This window comes from Xyrauchen texanus, chromosome 35 (assembly GCF_025860055.1).
Source record: "Xyrauchen texanus isolate HMW12.3.18 chromosome 35, RBS_HiC_50CHRs, whole genome shotgun sequence".
Taxonomy (NCBI): domain Eukaryota; kingdom Metazoa; phylum Chordata; class Actinopteri; order Cypriniformes; family Catostomidae; genus Xyrauchen; species Xyrauchen texanus.
The window spans coordinates 791,366-809,706 of NC_068310.1; the positions used below are offsets into that span (position 1 = coordinate 791,366).

General features: G+C 41.8%; 1 protein-coding gene across 7 annotated transcripts in view; it reads right to left on the reverse strand.

Moving 5' to 3' along the window:
- Positions 1-444: 444 nt before the first annotated feature.
- LOC127628713 (calcium-responsive transactivator-like) overlaps positions 445-18,341 on the reverse strand; it is a 103,400-nt gene continuing 85,503 nt past the window's right edge. For 6 of the 7 annotated variants that reach the window (XM_052105534.1, XM_052105533.1, XM_052105532.1 and 3 more), the window contains 3 exons: positions 3,109-3,228; positions 2,866-2,993; positions 445-2,445 (listed from right to left, as the gene is read on the reverse strand). In XM_052105534.1, coding sequence (XP_051961494.1) covers positions 2,419-2,445; positions 2,866-2,993; positions 3,109-3,228 — 275 coding nt within the window. In that variant the 3' untranslated portion in view covers positions 445-2,418. Of the gene's footprint in view, positions 2,446-2,865; positions 2,994-3,107; positions 3,229-18,341 lie in introns of those variants that run through there. The other variant, XM_052105535.1, reaches the window with a different exon arrangement.

Below are 18,341 nucleotides of genomic sequence, written 5' to 3' on the forward strand. Positions count from 1 at the left end.
CTACTTGTCAAATGTTTTGCAACACTAGACTGAAATGTTTCTCATGATCTTATAAATCTTTTGATCTGAAGGCATATGGTTAAATGTTTTAAATTAGTTTTGTAGAGAAAAATACAATTGTGCCACCATATTAATTTATTTCATTATAAAACTAAATTTTAATCAAATAAATAAAAACATTTTCTTTTTTTTAATTGATGACTTGGACCAAATAATAAAGAAAAGCAGCCAATAAGTGCTCTTTCAATACTGTTTAAAAAGATACCTCAAGAAGTTTTGACACACAGTATTGAGATTGTTGATATAGAAGTTTTCAACATTTTTAGTCTCCTTCAGTTCCCTCCAACATGGGTGGCAAGACACATTTTTAGTCAATAATTAAAAAACTGGTAAAACTTCACTTCAACTAATACAATTGAAAAAATATGATGAAATTTGCTTTATTTTTCATATTTATCAATTACAAAAATGTGTTCATATATCACAAGCAATGCAAAACATTTAAGATGGAGACAAATTGGTCAAATGATCACACATCAGTACAATCATATTAACATGATGATCTAACGGCAGAATACACTATACTACCAATAATCAAATCACAGATAAATGATGACTAATAAACACATATTCCACGATTGTCACAGATTAGTGTAATGTGGAATAAAAGCTGTTTGACAGCCAGTAAAATTGATCGTTAAAGTCCATTTGTCACATGTTTGTGGTGTGCTGTCCCCTTAGGGGTGAATCTATCTTTATACCACCATAAATAAGTTTTAAGTTTGAGTTTAGAAATAACCTTAACATTTGTTCATATTAAACAGTGTCATAGTAACAATAAGGCAAGAAATTTTCTTTAATTCCACATTCAAAACAACACTCAGTCCCCTAAAATATAATGAAACACATCACAAGGACACTTCAAACTTTAAGACTGTTAAAGAACTTTGTTCTACTAAAAGAAACAAACATGTAGACTGGCAGTAATAATGTACAGATTTAGCTTTTTCAGAAGGAAATGTCTTAAGGTCAATATTAGGTTAAAAATAAATGGCAAAAAAGAAACGGCTTTCTCTAGAATCTCGTCAGTCAATTATTGTTTTGAGGAATGAACAATGCTTGAAATTGAAAAAAAAAACTGAAGATTTCATACAAAGGTGTACACTACTGTCTTCAAAGACAAAGGACAACTGACTCTAACAAGGACAGAAAGAGATGTGGAGGACCAGATGTACAACTAAACAAGAGGATAAGTACATCAGAGACTCTAGTTTGAGAAATCAACACCAGTTTCATTTACAACAGTAAAGAGAAGTCTAAGGGGTGCAGGCCTTACGGGAAGAATTGCAAACAAAAAGTCACTTTTGAAACAGAAAAACAAAAGATTAGAGTAAAGAAACACAGACATTGGACAACAGATAATTGGAAAAGAGTGATATGGATCTTATGAACCCTATTGAGCTTTTGTGGGATCAGCTAGACTATAAGGTGCGCGAGAAGTGCCAGAAAAGACACATCTATGGCAAGTGCTACAGGAAGCGTGGGGTGAAATGTCACCCGAGTATCTGGACAAACTGACAGCTAGAATGTCATGGACCTGCAAAGCAGTCATTGCTGCACAATGAGGATTTTTGGATGAGAACACTTTGAAGCAGTTTAAGTTCTGAATTTTTTTTCAAATTGTAATAGTAATTTTTCACATTATTAACATCCTGACTATACATTGTGATACGTTGAATGCCACTTTGGTGAATAAAAGTGCCATTTTCTTTCCATAAGAGCAAAATCTGTACATTATTCCAAACTTTTCACCAGACCGCCAGTGTATAATGATTCTAATAAATAAATCTATAGTACTGTATTCAACATATAAAATTTGTAGGTTTTCAAATTTGGCCATTTTTTAACAGGGCCAAGACCTGCAAGTCCGTGTCCCCATCAATTTTAAAATTGTTTACAGTAGTAAATAATAATAAAAAAGAAAAGATATGCTGTGAAAGAGTTGTGCAATCTGAATAATATTTATTCAGTCAGTCATCAGTAAAACTTAAAGTGCAAAATAAATAAATATTTCCAGAAAAAAGCAAATGTATCTGTACTGAGGCTACAATCCACAGGTATAAATGGCCCATCCTACTTGATAAAAGAAGGATTGAATTTAAAACTACAGACCCTTCTATCTGCCATTATATTTTTATCTGCCATTATATTTTACTTGTCCTTTCCACCAAGATGTTTATAAACAGATACTGTAATATATCACTCTTAAAATGTATTATATAGCGTTTGACTCAGTGGCTGTGGTCAGGGACTGACACAGAAGCCTCCATTTTCCTGTTCTTCAGTATAATTAGGGTTGTAGATTAATGACATCCAAAAGCAAGCATCATTATTTATTTCCACCTTTCCATAGCTGCTTTATTGCTGATAGTTTCCATACTGACCCTTCACAGAAAAAAATAAAAGATAGCTGTTAATGTGCTACAATTAAGGAATTTACAGCTTTCTGAAATGCTATGTGACTTAAGTTTTGCTTCAAGACGTTCTATTTAAGTTTTATTCTCCTCCGCAGAAGCTTGTGTCCAGCCCACATTCGCACCAATACAGCATTGGTTCTTGTGTGAGTAGTAACTGAATGTGATGCTCCATTTTCGAGCATGGGTTGGACATGAGCTTTGACAACTTAAAACAGTCTGTTCCTCTCACACAAAACTACTGTATGACTCCAAAGCAAGGAGCAAAGTTGAATAAAATATGATTTTTACGATTGTTTTTTTTATTTATGGGTTTATTATTCCTTTTATCACTGCTTTGTGTTGGTCACAAACAGCACCTCTCTCTCTATGGGAAAATAATAGAGCTCACCTGTTCAAAGGTGTAGGATCTCTGTGACTGAGTGGCGGGTCCCGGTTGTGAGGAGCGGTATGAGGTGTACTGCTGACCCTGACCTTGCTGATATTGAGAGTACTGAGATGAGGAGTTTTGCCCCGGGCCTTCACAAACAAACAGCACAGCTCAGCTCAGTTTGCTGGGCAGATCTATTTATTACTACAGAAAGCAGTGTAATCTGGTATGATTTCAGTATTGATGAGGTATAATGTGTATTACCGTATCCTTGAGGCTGAGCACTGTAGCCTGCTTGTGAAGGGTACTGCTGTTGACTGAATGGCTGGTGCTGTCCGGACCCCTGCTGGTACTGTGACTGCTGTTGACTGTATTGAGAGTTTCCTAAAGGGCCATTGAGATCATAAACAAAGGCAAAATTAAACCGTACATACCTTCAGAAATTAGGGGCCAAGCACAAAGTTATATTGTATTCATAATTTTTCTTCTTCTAACTCTTTAAATGGGTTTCAATGGCAGCCCTATGAACCGTTTATAGCTAAATAATGAAGTTTGGCACACTGATGAAGTTCAGTATGAATAGCCCCAGACAAAATTAGGGGTCTCCATAGTGCCACCATCAGTTCAAAAATGTACTATTCTTTTGTGCAAATCTTTTGAAACAGTATCCAAGATTTTTTTTTTTATATATATCTCGCCTTATGCTGATTCTAATGGACCACTCTTACCTTAAAACGCCACCAATTACAGTTTCTGCCATCTTAGATTATGACGTCTGCCATCTTAGATCTTATTTGCCCAAACAATGGCTAAAAATAATCTTCAGACCGAGCCACACAGAGATTAAATTACAGCATTGCAAAGTAAAAAAGACTGACGTGAATAAGGTGGTGACGCTGTATTTTGAAAATGCTTTGTCCTATCGAAATGAAGCTTGGTATAATCAGGATCATCCATGATTTGAGGCTGCATCTATTCAGAGGATTCAACAATAAGGAAGCAGTAATCAGTGTGGCAGTCCAGGTAAATCAAGCTTTAATGGTTTTTCCCAGTCTAAAAACAGGCTTTGGCTTTTCAGCATCACAGCAGGGCATTTACTCTTCAGCTTCACAACAAGATATCTATTTTAGCTTTAGTTCCCCGTCTGCTGCTCACTCCAACGTTGTGTCGAAGAAGCGACACTAGGGGTCTCTCTTGAGCGACGAATATGCCTCTGATCTATGAAAAAAGGCCAATTAGATGTAGGCAAGCAGTATTTGCATACCGCGCCCCCGTACATTCGGGTATAAAAGCGGGGAAATACATCTAGTTCATTCAGAAATTTTCTTCTGAGCTGATGGTTGTGTATGCAGTCAGCTGAGAGTCACACACCTGTTCCTGTTCCTCTGAGCTTTGCCTGCTGTTGGATCTACGGCGCACTTCAGCGGCTTTTCTCCTTCTCTGCACGGTAGTGCAGTTTGCCCCTGGGCACTTCAATAGCGCAAAAAAACATAAGAGTTTATTTAAAAGAGTGATTTTCTCTATAAAACAGTATTTTCCTCTCTTTGCACAGCAGTGTTGAACGTCCTTTTCAGGACGCATATTTTTAAAGATTCCTTTCCACCCCTGTGTAGTTCCTGGATGCGGTAGAGTGCTCTCCGCTTCAGACGGCCACAGGCGGCCCACGGGTACATGGCAATTCCCCAGGTGGACAGGGCTGATACGCTACCACCTGGCGGGGTCGCCCTGTGCTCCCCCCAAGGCCTGTAGGACAACGTCTTCACTGACTGCCAAAGCCTACAGCACCACCGGACACGCCGCTTCCGCCCTGCATGCCATGGCCCTCCTGCAAGTCCACCAGGCCAAGGCACTTAAAGATCTGCACGGGGATAGCCCTGATCCCGATGTGTTGCAGTCACTCGGGCAGGTGATGGCCACACTCGTGGTCCAGGAACGTCATCTGTGGCTGAACTTGGTCGAGATGCGTGAGACCGACAAAGTGCGCTTCCTCCCAGTTCGGCCTCTTTGGCGACACCGTCGAGGACTTTGCCCAGCAGTTCTCAGTGGTGAAGAAGCAGATGGAGGCCATCTCGCACATCCTGCCCCGCCGCAAACCCGGGCCCAGCTCTCAGCCCACGAGTTGAGCACCCCACAGGAAGCAGACGCCTCATCTCATGGCTCCTGAGATGGTCAACCCAGGGACCAAGACTTTAGCTACGGAGCGGGTAAGCAGGTATCCACATTCTCAGTAAAAGTGCTATTTCCTTTGTCTCTGGTCATATGCCGCTCTCACGGCACTCTGCCACCACACCTCAACAGTCCAACAGACTGTTCCCCGGCCGGCCGGTTCTGATGAGTCCAGAGGACGCCTCTATTGGACCTACCGGACCTCCTCCTCAGTCACTTACTGAGGAGGAGGTCCGGTAGGCTTTGGCCTTGCTCCGCACCCCTGTCGGGAGTGCAGAGCAAGGTAAGTACGTTGAGTAACAGTAAGTTGAGTCCTTTCTCAGCACCAGAGCCTCGGGATACGTCCTCGCCTCCTGACGCCGTACTACCTGCTCCACCCCGCTGCAAACATCAAAAATAATCGGCCCCTTGGTGCCCCTAGCACGGAGCTTGGATGCGTGGCTTTCACTTCCCAACCAGTCACGCTGGCTTTCCCGGACTATCCGCCTTGATTACGCAATTTAGTTTGCCAGGCCTCTTGCCACGGGCGTCCGCCTTACCGCAATACATGGCCAAATTCCTGCACACGGAAATCGCTACTCTCTTAGTCAAAGACGCAATAGAGCCTGTCCCTCCAACCGAGATGAAGAAGGGTTTCTACAGCCCTTACTTCATCGTATCCAAGAAAGACAGCGGACCTTTCAGCGGCAGCAGACCGATTTTGGACTTACGAGTTTTAAACCGGGCTTTGCACAAACTCCCATTCAAAACGATCACGCAAATTGGTTCGCAGCAGTAGACCTGAAGGTTGCGTACTTCCACGTCTCAATTCTGCCTCGACACGACCCTTCCTACGGTTCACGTTCGATGGCAAGGCGTATCAGTACAAAGTCCTCCACTACGGCATGTTTCTGTCCCCTCGCGTCTTCACGAAAGTCGCAGAGGCAGCCCTTGCCCCACTCCGCGAAGCAGGCATCCGCATACTCAATTACCTCAACGACTGGCTCATTCTGGCCCACTCCCGAGAGTTACTATGCGCTCACAGAGACCAGATGCTCAGGCACCTCATCCATTTGGGGCTTCAGGTCAACTGGGAAAAGAGCAAGCTCGCCCCGGTCCAGAGCATCTCTTTTCTCTGCATGGAGTTAGACTCAGTCTCAATGTCTGCACGTCTCAACAACGAGCGTGTGCAGTCGGTGCTGGAATGCCTCGTCACCTTCAGGCCGGGCACAGCGGTCCCTTTAAAACTTTTCCAGAGGCTCCTGGGGCATATTGCATATTGGGGTTGATGCATATGAGACCGCTTCAGCACTGGCTTCAGACTCGAGTCCTGAGACGAGCATGGCGCCGCAGCACGCACCGTGTGATGGTCACCCTCGCCTGCCGCCAAACATTCAAACCCTGGACAGACCTCTGCTTTCTGTGGGCAGTAGTGCCCTTGCAGCTGGTGTCCCGACACATCCTGGTCACGGCCTCCAGATTGGGTTGTGGCACCATGTGCAACGGGCATGCAGCCGCGGGCCGTTGGAAAGGGGCCCCGCTGCGCTGGCACATCAATTGCCTAGAATTGCTGACTGTTTTCTTTGCCCTGCGGAAGTTTCTCCCATTAGTTCGAGACAAACATGTCCTAGTCAGATCAGACAGCACCACCGCGGTAGCGTACATAAATCGCCACAGCGGCGTACGCTCCCGCCACGTCACGACTCGCCTGTCGTCTCCTCCTCAAGTCGCTGCGCGCCACTCACATCCCCGACAACCTCAATGTGGTAGTGGACGCGCTGTCACGACAACGCTTGCCCGGTGGAGAGTGGAGGCTTCACCCACCAGTCGGTCCAGCTGGGAACAATTCAGCAAGGCCCAGGTAGACCTGTTTGCCTCCCGAGAGACCTCTCACTGCCCGCTCTGGTATGCCCGAACAGAGGCTCCCCTCAGGGCAGACGCACTGGCACACAGCTGGCCCTCGGGGCTGCGCAAGTACACATTTCCCCCAGTGAGCCTTCTTGCACAGGTGCTGCGCAAGGTCAGGGAGGACAAGGAGCAAGTCACCCTAGTGGCTCCCTACTGGCCCACCCGGGCCTGGTTCTCAGACCTCGTACTCCTCACGACAGCCCCTCCTTGGCGAATTCCCCTGAGGAAAGATCTTCGTCCTGAAGTGGCTGTATATATACACATATACAGTATACACACATATATATATATATATATATATATAGACACATATCTGTGTGTATATATATATATATATATATATATATATATATATATCTGTGTGTGTGTATATATGTATAAACACATACACACACACACACACACACACACATATACATATACATACATATATATAAATGTATGTGTATATGTATATATATCTGTGTGTGTGATATATATATATATAAGTATATATGTGTATATATTAGGGCTGTCAATCAATAAAATGTTTTAATCAAATTAATTACACAATGTCCCGATTAATTAATCGCGATTAATCGCATATACAAATATTTGCTGAGAAATATTCAGATAATTAAAATGCATTACATTCTTGTGGCAAAAGAGTTAATTATTGATAAGACAATACAAAAAACAGCTTTAGAATACAATGTATTGTTTACTACCATATTATTGAACATAAGCCAATCATTGGCATACAGTTCACAGCAATCCATTTCGCAAGTGAATTTGTCAATCAGTTTGAGATTTATTATAAGGGCTTGTTTAAGGACCCGTCAATTTCAACAAGAGTCAGACATGATTGAGTAGCGTCTCGGGTGCGTTGCGTCATAAACATAAAATGTTTAGGTCACTGTGTCAAGTTAAATATAGTTTAATACTTTGAACACATCTTGAGATCCCTTAGTTCGAATTTGACCTCCATCAAATGTTTTGAATGCAAGAGCATAACGAATGTCTGTTGTATGCTGTCTGGTTGTTTTCTTCACTGCATAAACTGTGCGTTGCCACACAGCTGAAATTTCAATTTCTGCCCTCTGGAGTAAACAGGTGGTACTACAAGCTTGCATATATATATATAATCATACTCAATCAAAACTACACTACTCTCTCCATGCCCCAGCCTGAGAGCCCTCCAAAAACTCCAAGTAATTTCCTGACAAACAATCTGAGTTACCCCATCTTCCCAATGACACCTCTTCAAAAGGTGACCTTCCTCATCTCCATGCACCACTTTGGAAATGCGGACACACCAGCAGACCTCCAACCCCTCAAAATAATCTGCCTAGTGATTATCACACAGGTCAGAACCCAATTCTCTATGTGAGTATTCAATGACCACACCATCACCCAAAACCTGGGGCAAAATGAAACCCCAGTGCCCACCACATAACACAAAATTCTGAAACTTCAACCAGAATTGTCTCCATGGCCATGTCTCCATCCTCCGATTGACATCGCCAGCAGTTAGGTGTGTCTTTAAGACCAAGCCTATACAATCTAGATGGGGTCCAATAAAAATCTATGTAAAATCTTGAATTGCATAAGATGCACCCTTGCATCTCTAGAATTGTTTTTAATAATCCTAGACCATACTCCCTCCTCCAATACAAAGTTTAAATCTTTCTCCCATAATCTCTTGATAAAAGTTAAAGCTCTGTCCCCCAGACTCTGAATTAGCAGGGAGTAAATACACTGATGCCTCATGACCTTTTCCAAAAGCAGTAATCACCACTCCCACAGTATCTGCCACTTTAGGTGGTATATGCTACTCCCAGAAATAGTACAGAGTAGGTGGCACAGTTGTAAATATCTATAAAACTGAGATCTGGGGATCCCAAAATGGAGAACCACATTTTCAAAAGATCAACACTCCACTCTCATATAGGTCACTGAGTGTATTTACCTCCCTCACAATCCACTCTGACCAACAGAAAGGGAACTTATTGATACATAATTTTGGGTCCTGCCATATACTTGAGGAAACATTTAAGTAAATGTCTAAATTAAATACTCGCCCCTATTTTGACATTGCAAAGCCTTTCTGTTAAACTAATCGGAGAACCCCCACACAGTTACACCAAGCTGTTCTGAGTAAGGGACAAGGACCATCAGATTTGCACAACTCTAAGACATTTCATCTTAATCTAGCCTTGTTAGAGGATGCTGAAAATTGCTTTGAACTGTGTTAAAGTTTGTATGATTATAGACTGATGGACCTCTTTAAAATGTGTGTAGCGATGTGCAATCACCTATATTTGATAAATCTAATCTTTAATTCTGTATGATACCTCTCATTCTACTAAGAATGGTAACTATAAGGCTTAACTTGATAAAATGCAATAATGTGTAAAACCAATATGATTTTGTAATCAGGGATTTTCATGTTTTGTTACCTACACATATAATATCCATAAAAATGGCATATTTGGTATACAAGCATTTGTTTGGTGACATAGTGAAAGCTGATGACAACAAATATCATGTCTCTTGTACCATTTGCAAGATATAAAGTTCATGATTAAATATGCACTATTTTTGAGCGGGAAATTTGTAAGACTGGAACAAAGAACCATAAAATCAGGAAAGACAGCCCAGTCAACCATGTGACTCTGAAAAGTCACTTCTGATTGGTGCAGGACACCTTTGGGGATGCGGCCAATTTCAGTTAAAATAGTTCCAAACAGGAAGAACTCTCTTCCTTCTCTGCTCTTCTGTCATCGTCTCTCGTCCGGCCTTTCCTGAATGCTCAGAATTCGCTCTGACTCTTCCCTCGTGGTCTTCTCGGGATCTCGTCAGAACCAGGTCCATGCCATGTGAGGTCCTAGGGAGCTCATCACTCTCTATGGTTCACAAACCCATGAGAAGGCCTAACTTCACAGCTAAAATCATCATTCATACAGACAATACAATTCGACCATACAGAGATCAAAACATCGACGGAATGAACTTTCAACCAAGTGCCAAGAACCAAGCAACACAAAGAACGCAAGTACATCTCCAATATTGTGCTCAAAGTCCAGGTGTATTAATTAAATAATTTGGGTAATCCGATAGCAAATCGATGTAGACTCAAAGAAGGATAAATGGTTCTTAAGGTATTGCCAACAGACTCCATTAAATACATTTTCATAGTACTGATCACTCTTTTCACCAACCTGTCTTATGTATATATATGTATTAGATTAGATTTATGTTTAGAATAGTAATACAGTTTGTCTGTGTTCAAAGACGACATGACTGTGGTATATGTTGATAATTAATCTCATCCCTGTTTCTAAAAGATTTTGCTTCAAAGCTGTACCTAAATACATGTTATATTATTTTCAATAAGCCATGAGAATAATATCACTCCAATAATTGAATGAATCATAATTCACTTATTAAAGCCAATTCCTTACAGTAGAAATTGTAAGCGGATACAACAAAATGTTGTATTACAATTTTTAATTGTGGAGAATCTATTAAGACAAATAATCTAGTTATTTGTCATTTATCTACTTTATAATTGTTGTCGAGCACGACTAATTCCGTTATACATTTCATTTTACTAACAAGGTACAATAAGGACAGCATAATTTAATTCATAGTTCCATATTTCAAGACTAAATTCCCTTCTAAATTTAGCATACCAAATATCCTTACATATAATGGTGGTAGAATGCATGCAAATTACCTGCTAAATACACTACATAACTGATCCTGTTCACATCTCTAAATTATATATGTAATACCCTACACTGGGTGATACGCTGTCAGAGCCAAAGCTTCAGATTTAGACCAATTAACTCTGTATCCTGAGAATGAATGAAAGGAATGAATTCTGTGGAGGCAAGGCATAGATCTAGTGGGGTCGGAGACAAATAAAATATCATCTGCTTAACCCTCTGGGGTCTGAGGGTGTTTTGGGCCCTGGAGAAGTTTTGACATGCCTTAACATTTGTGCTTTTTTCAGTTGCTTAAAAACATATGAATGGCTAAAGTCTGATAACACTGTATTCAGCACAAACTGGGCTACAATAATATGTGAGCAACATGTATGTACAGGTTTGTATTTTTGAGAAAATAATGTTTATGAGTGGGTTTTGAAAAAACTAAAATTTAAATCACTGAAATAAGGCCATATAACACATACTTTGTCCACAAGACTTTTGAGAACTGGATCTTGTAGCCTAGAATTTTTGCTACAAAATGATGTGAAAGTCATCCTGATCACGCATTCATGCAAAACAATATAGTAATTGAACTTTTGTATGACAATTTTAGTGTTGAATAGTAATATGCGAAGAGGCGTGAACTATCACAAATATTTATGTGATTCACACCTGAGGACACAAAGACCCCTCCTCTGGGCCTATCAATGAGGAATGTGACAAAGAGAATGAATGTGAGGAGACTTAATGATCAAAATCAAGTTTTAAGTTAAAAGAAGTAATCTGACTATATATTTTCTTTAAACAAAGACTTTACTTAATTTTAGACCTACACTACCATTAAAAGAAGTCTCTTCTGCTCACCAAGACTGGATTTATTTGATCCAAAATACAGAAACGACATTGATATTCTGAACTCTTTTTACAATTTAAAAGAACAGTTTTCTATTTTAATATATATTAAAATGCAATTTGTGATCAAAGCTGAATTTTCAGCATCATTACTGGAGTCTTCAGTGTCACATGATCCTTCAGAAATCATTATAATATGCTGATTTTCTAATATGGGCATATTTAAACGTGCATTTTACTCATTTATCCTGAATACATATAAGCTTTGTTGATGATAACGAGGCAGCATAAACAAGTTAAAATATAATCTTATTATTTTTATATCATATTTATATCATATAGCATACAATGTAAATAACAACATTTACATATAACTAAAACTTGCCTTTAGGACATATTTCAAATGTCAATACTTTGAATCCTGTCTGAAAACAGTCCCACTAATAAAATATGTACACGTTTATATAAAATAGTATGTCAGCTAATGAAAACTAATTGACTTACTCGTTTGAAATTGTATCCTCGGCTGGATCAAGTTTCTCTTCAAAATACAAATGTTCATCTGAGTCCCGCTCTTCTTCTGAGGAAAATGTTAACTCATCCTTACATCCAGGAGTTTACAAGCATGCAGAAAAGTTGAGTTGCGTTGTGTTTATATTAAATCTCGCAGTCGGGGGTGTGTACATTTCCCTTGATCTTCTCCGCTCATTAGCGTGTGAATGGCGCGCTCTGCTGGTGGGTGTGATCACATTACAGATAATGAAGCTGAGCCAGGAAAACTGTACATCACTTTGTTTCATACAGATTACATTGTAGGAGAACATTTGTTTTAAATTTGAATTGTTTCATTTAAAAGTAGACATTTTAAGCTTTCTTTTGACATATGTTTCATGTTTGTGTGAGAAGAATTCGCAGAGTTTAAGTTCATTTTAGTGACGTGTTTCTGAAATATGCTCATGAACACAGAGACAGCTGAAAGCTCACCCTTTTTATTTTCTTTATTTTACAAAAGCACAATATTTTGTTGTTATTGTGAGTGTACACAAATACAAGCATACCCTTTATAGTCTCTAATGATGTCTTACACTTATCTGTATATCCAAAAATGATGGAGTATTTTAATTTGTTTTTGCTGTAATGACGAAAATATCCAGCAGGACGTGCCGGTGCGTCCGTCGACCCCAGAGGGTTAAAGCAAAAACTTATGCACAACACCTCCCGCCATCACCCCTGGAAAATCATCTTCCCTAATTATCGCGGCTGCTAATGGTTCCAGGGCAAGAGAGAACAATAATGGGGAAAGAGGAAAACCCTGCCAGGTGCCCCTATCCAGAGTAAAATAATCTGAAATTATTACATTTGTTTGTACCACCGCTACCTGGTGTCTCTAAAGTAACTTAATCCATCCAATAAAAGTATTCCCGAACCCATATATTTCCAAAATCTTTAAAAAGATAATTCCATTCTACCATATCAAACGCCTTTTCAGCATCAATTGAGATGGCAGCGACGTTTGTCTGATCATTCGCCACTGACCACATAATATTGATGTTGCCTAATGTTGTCAGAAGAGCTGCAGCCCAAACAATACCCACCTGATCTATATGTATAAGAAATGTCATAACTTGAATTAATCGATTAGCCAAAAGTTTGGACAAAATTTTTATGTCTAGCTGGATGAGGAAAATTGGACGTTAACTCTTACACTCGCTTGGACCTGTCTTTTTTAAGAATCAGACTGATCCGGGCTTGTGTCATGGTTGGCAGAAGCTTTAAATTCTTTAATGATTCCGTATAAACTTCTAGCAAAAGTGAAGCCAGTCCTGTAGGATAAGATCTAAATAAACTCAGCGGCAAAGCCATCTGGCCCTAATTACCTTGCCACGCTCCTCCAAGGTTATCTCAGTATCAAGAGAATATTTTCCTTAGTCGTCAGTTTAGGGAGTTCTAATGGTTCCACAAAATTTCGAATATCCTCATCAATAGACGTGGAACTATAAAGATCAAGATAGAATTCTTTAAAAGCATTATTAATATCAATGGCAGAGGGACATTTTTCACCACCAGCAGATTTCACTGAGGGAATGGTAGAAAAAGACTCTCTCTGTTTTATATATCTAGCCAAAAGCTTCCTGTTTTGTCCCCTGACCCAAAGTATGACTGTCTGAACCTGAATAGCCAAAACTCTACCTTCTGCAACAAAATAGTATTACATCTGTATTTCAATCGGTTCAATTTTCTGAGGCCATCAGATGACATTCAGCTCTGCCTCGCCACTTTTAATATTCCCTTCCAACTCCATGAGTTCTCATGCTTTGGATTTTTGGATGAATGAGGCATACTGTATGATCCGGACCCTAAGAACCGCCTCCCAAGGTTCTCCCAATTGAGGACCAGTTGTTCTCCATATAAACATTGATTTCAACCTTTAACATTTGTTGGGACTTTGCAAAATGGATACATTAAAGCGGCAACTATATGATTTATTTTTCTCTGTATGTGGCAACACTTCTAAACTCACCAGGGCATGATCTGAGATTAAATGTTTCCAATTGAGCAATCAACAACAGATGAAATGAGGGACTTAGATATGAAAAAAATATGTATTCTAGAATAAATCTTATGGAATGATAAAAAATGTATAGTCCAAGAATTTTACACATCCTGTGAAGCATAAATGTTGCTCAATGTTGCTTGCATACTTTTGCTCTACTATGATCAAGGACTGAATCCATCAATAGATTAAAGTCTTCTCCCAATATTATATCATGAGGCAGTTTGCAACCTTTGCCCCTGAATTTCTGCTTAAACTTCAGTGTAAAGGGGTTAAGATGGGCAAGGGGGAGGCGAGAACCGGCTTGTCAATATAAATAATAATTTAATGAGAACTTAAACCAAAAGCACAAACATAAACACACACATGATGGACATGCCCGTAATTCTTTCTCTCTGGAACCATCGTCACCGGCCGCCTTTATCCCTCGCGCGCCCCATCAGGCCGATTGGGTACCGGGCGTGCAACATTCTAGACCGGCCCCGCCCCCCTCCGCTCCACATTCAGATATTCAGATCTGCTTAAACTTCAGTAATTAAATAATGACTCTCCCTAATTTATCTTTGCGACATTTGAATTGTAGAAGTTTACTTATCAATATAATGACTCTCCTGCTCTTACTTGAGCCAGCACTAAAGAAAACATGTCCATCCCTTATCTTCATAAATTTGAAGAAACACTATATCATATTTCTTACTTTTAAGAAAAGAAATAACCTTCCTTCTTTTGGGATAAAAGAAGGAAGGTTATTATCTTCTTATCCAAATAATCGATCCATCTCTCGACATCCCCGATTCTTGTAGAAATCGGGAACGTAGAAAATTCTTTCTCTTTAGAAAATTCTAAAGAGTTCACAATATCTCTGTTTTTACTGTATTTTGGATCAAATACAGTACAGTAAAAACAGAGGTATTGTGAAATCTTTACAATATAAAAGAAAAATTTTCTCTTTATATATATGCATCCTTGGTGAGAAGAAGCAGTATTATAGCAGTATTTAGACTTCTTCTAAAACTTTTAAACGGTATTGTCACGTTCACTGTTGTCTTTTGTTTTTGTACTGTTATTTTGAAGTTTAGTTTAGTTCCTGTTTCCTGTTTTGGTTTTTGTAGTCTTTGTAGTTTCTTTTATGCTGTCATGTTCCCTGTTTTCTTTTGTGTTTGTACCATTATTTTGAAGTTTAGTTTAGTTCCTGTTTCCTGTTTGGTTTTTGTAGTCCTCTGTAGTTTCTTTATATCATTGGTGTTCCCCTGATTGGTTATCTTTCCCTGTTTGTTTCCTCCAGGTGTCCCTCATTCCCTTGTTTGTTCCCTCCTGTATTTAAACCTGGTTCTTTGTAAAGTCTTTGTTGATCGTTGTTGAATGTTGCTGTTTTGTTCATGTTCACTGCTCTTGACTCCTTCCTGGTCGTTCGAGGTTTCCTTTTCCCTGTGGATGTTTTCCCAACCAGTATTTGCCCCTCTATGTTCTCCTGTGTTTTAGTTTCCTTTTCCCATTGTGGACCTTTTATTTTGTTCCTGTGTTGTATTTTTATTGTTTGCCCGTTAATAAAGCCGTGTCTGGATCCTTACCTCTCGTTTGCCTTCTCCTGACTTCCCTATTCGTGACAGAACGATCGACCAAAATGGATCCAGCGGTGCAACAAGCCAACTATCGCCTGCTCTGCCTGCGACAAGAGGACCGACCGGTGGAGGATCATATCAGCGACTTCCTCGAGCTGGCAAATGTCTCTGACTTCCCGGACTCAGTCCTGGTATCTTTCTTTCAGGGCAATCTGAACGCCTCACTGAGGGAGCGGTTGCCAGCGGCAACGCGCGAGTGGACTCTCGGCAGCTTCAAGGTGACTTTGCAGGTCTGCGGCTCGCCGTTAACCGTGGGCGTCGCTGAGGAGGACCCTATCTCTCCTCCCTCAGTGGTGACTCTCCAGTCACCCATGGCGCTTCCTGTCACGCCAGTCGCCCTCCACAAGCCAACACAGTCCACTTCGTCTGCCCGGAGGAGGAAGAGAAGACGGGCTTCCGCCTCCCGGCCCATGCCTGCCCCGGTCTGCGAGCCTGAGCCCACGCCTCCCCGGTCTGCGAGCCTGAGCCCACGTCAGCCACGGTCAGCGAGCCTGAGCCCACGTCAGCCACAGCCAACGAGCCTGTAGCCTCGACCGTCCCTGAGCCAGCGCCTGTAGCCTCGACCGTCCCTGAGCCAGCGCCAGTAGCCATGACCGTCCAACAGCCAGCGCCAGTAGCCATGACCGTACAAGAACCAGCACCATTAGCCATGACTGTCCCAGAACCAGCGCTCCTCGAGTCACTCGAGTCTTCCAGGGCTCCTCCTCTCGAGCCTTCCAGGGCTCCTCCTCTCGAGCCTCCCAGGGCTCCGCCTCTCAAGACTCTCGAGCCTCCCAGGGCTCCGCCTCCCAGGGCTCCGCCTCTCAAGCCTCCCAGGGCTCCGCCTCCCGAGCCTTCCAGGGCTCCGCCTCCCGAGCCTTCCAGGGCTCCGCCTCTCGAGCCACCCAGGGCTCCGCCACCGAGCCTCCCTCAGCCCGGCCTCCAGACCCTCCCTCAGCTCCACCTCCCGAGTCTCCTAGGGCTCCGCCTCCCGAGCATCCTGAGCCTACCGAGCCTCCTACGGCTCCGCCTCCCGAACCTCCCATGGCTCCGCCTCCTGAGGCCCCAGGGCTTTCAATGGTTTCGCCTCCCTCGGCTCCGCCTCCTGAGCCTCCCTCAGCTCCGCCTCCTGGGCCTCCAGAGCCTCCCTCAGCCCCGCCTCCAGAGCCACCCTCAGCTCCGCCTCCAGAACCTCCTTCAGCTCCACCTCCTGAGCCTCCCTCAGCTCCGCCTTCTGAGCCTTCAAAGCCATCGCCTCCCTCGGCTCCGCCTCCCGGGCCTCCCTCGGCTCCGCCTCAGAAGTCCTCCTTGGCTCCGCCAGCTCTCTCAGCGGCCACTCCTCCTCCCAGACCTCCTAAACCTGTCCCTGTCCTATGGCCACCTCCCAGGTCTCCTGAACCTGTCCCTGCCCCTTGGACTTCCCACCTGCCCTCTGTGCCCCCTTGGACTGCCTTCCTGCCCTCTGTGCGCCCTTGGACTGTCTGCCTGCCCCTTGTGCCCCCCCGGTCTGTCTGTCTTCCCCTAGTGCCCCTTGGTCTGTCTGTCTGCCCCTAGTGCCCTCACTTTGTTTTTTGTGGGGGGGTTTTTCGTCATTTATTTTTATTTGTTTAGGATCGTCTGGAATCCGATCCTTTGAGGGGGGATTCTGTCACGTTCACTGTTGTCTTTTGTTTTTGTACTGTTATTTTGAAGTTTAGTTTAGTTCCTGTTTCCTGTTTTGGTTTTTGTAGTCCTTTGTAGTTTCTTTTATGCTGTCATGTTCCCTGTTGTCTTTTGTTTTGTACCATTACTTCGAAGTTTAGTTTAGTTCCTGTTTAGTTTTTTGTAGTCATTTGTAGTTTCTTTTATGCTGTCATGTTCCCTGTTTTCTTTTGTTTTGTACCGTTATTTTGAAGTTTAGTTTAGTTCCTGTTTCCTGTTTGGTTTTTGTAGTCCTCTGTAGTTTCTTTGTATCATTGGTGTTCCCCTGATTGGTTATCTTTCCCTGATTGTTTCCTCCAGGTGTCCCTCATTCCCTTGTTTGTTCCCTCCTGTATTTAAACCTGGTTCTTTGTTCAGTCTTTGTCGATTGTTGTTGAATGTTGCTGTTTTGTTCATGTTCACTGCTCTTGACTCCTTCCTGGTCGTTTGAGGTTTCCTTGTCCCTGTGGATGTTTTCCCAACCAGTGTTTGCCCCTCTATGTTCTCCCGTGTTTTAGTTTCCTTTTCCCATTGTGGACCTTTTATTTTGTTCCTGCGTTGTATTTTTATTGTTTGCCCGTTAATAAAGCCGCGTCTGGATCCTCACCTCTCGTTTGCCTTCTCCTGACTTCCCTATTTGTGACAGGTATTGTAGGTTTAAAATTAAGTCTTTATATAAAGAAAATGTATAGTCAGATTACTTCTTTTAACTTCAAACTTGATTTTGATCATCAAGCCTCCTTACATTCATTCTCTTTCGGTCACATTCCACAGCGATAGGTCCAGGGGAGGGGTCTTTGTCTCCTCAGTTGTGAATCACATCAATATTCATGATAATTCACGCCTCCTCGCATATGACCTTTCTAACACTAAAAGTGTCTTACAAAAGTTAAATTACTATATTGTTTTGTATGAATGAGTGATCAGGATGGTTTTCACATAATTTTGTAGCAAAAACTCTAGGCTGCAAGATACTGATTTGTCTTGTGGACAAATGTTGAGTATGTGTTATATGACCTTATTTCAATGACTTAAAATTTTTGTATTTTCAAAAACCACACA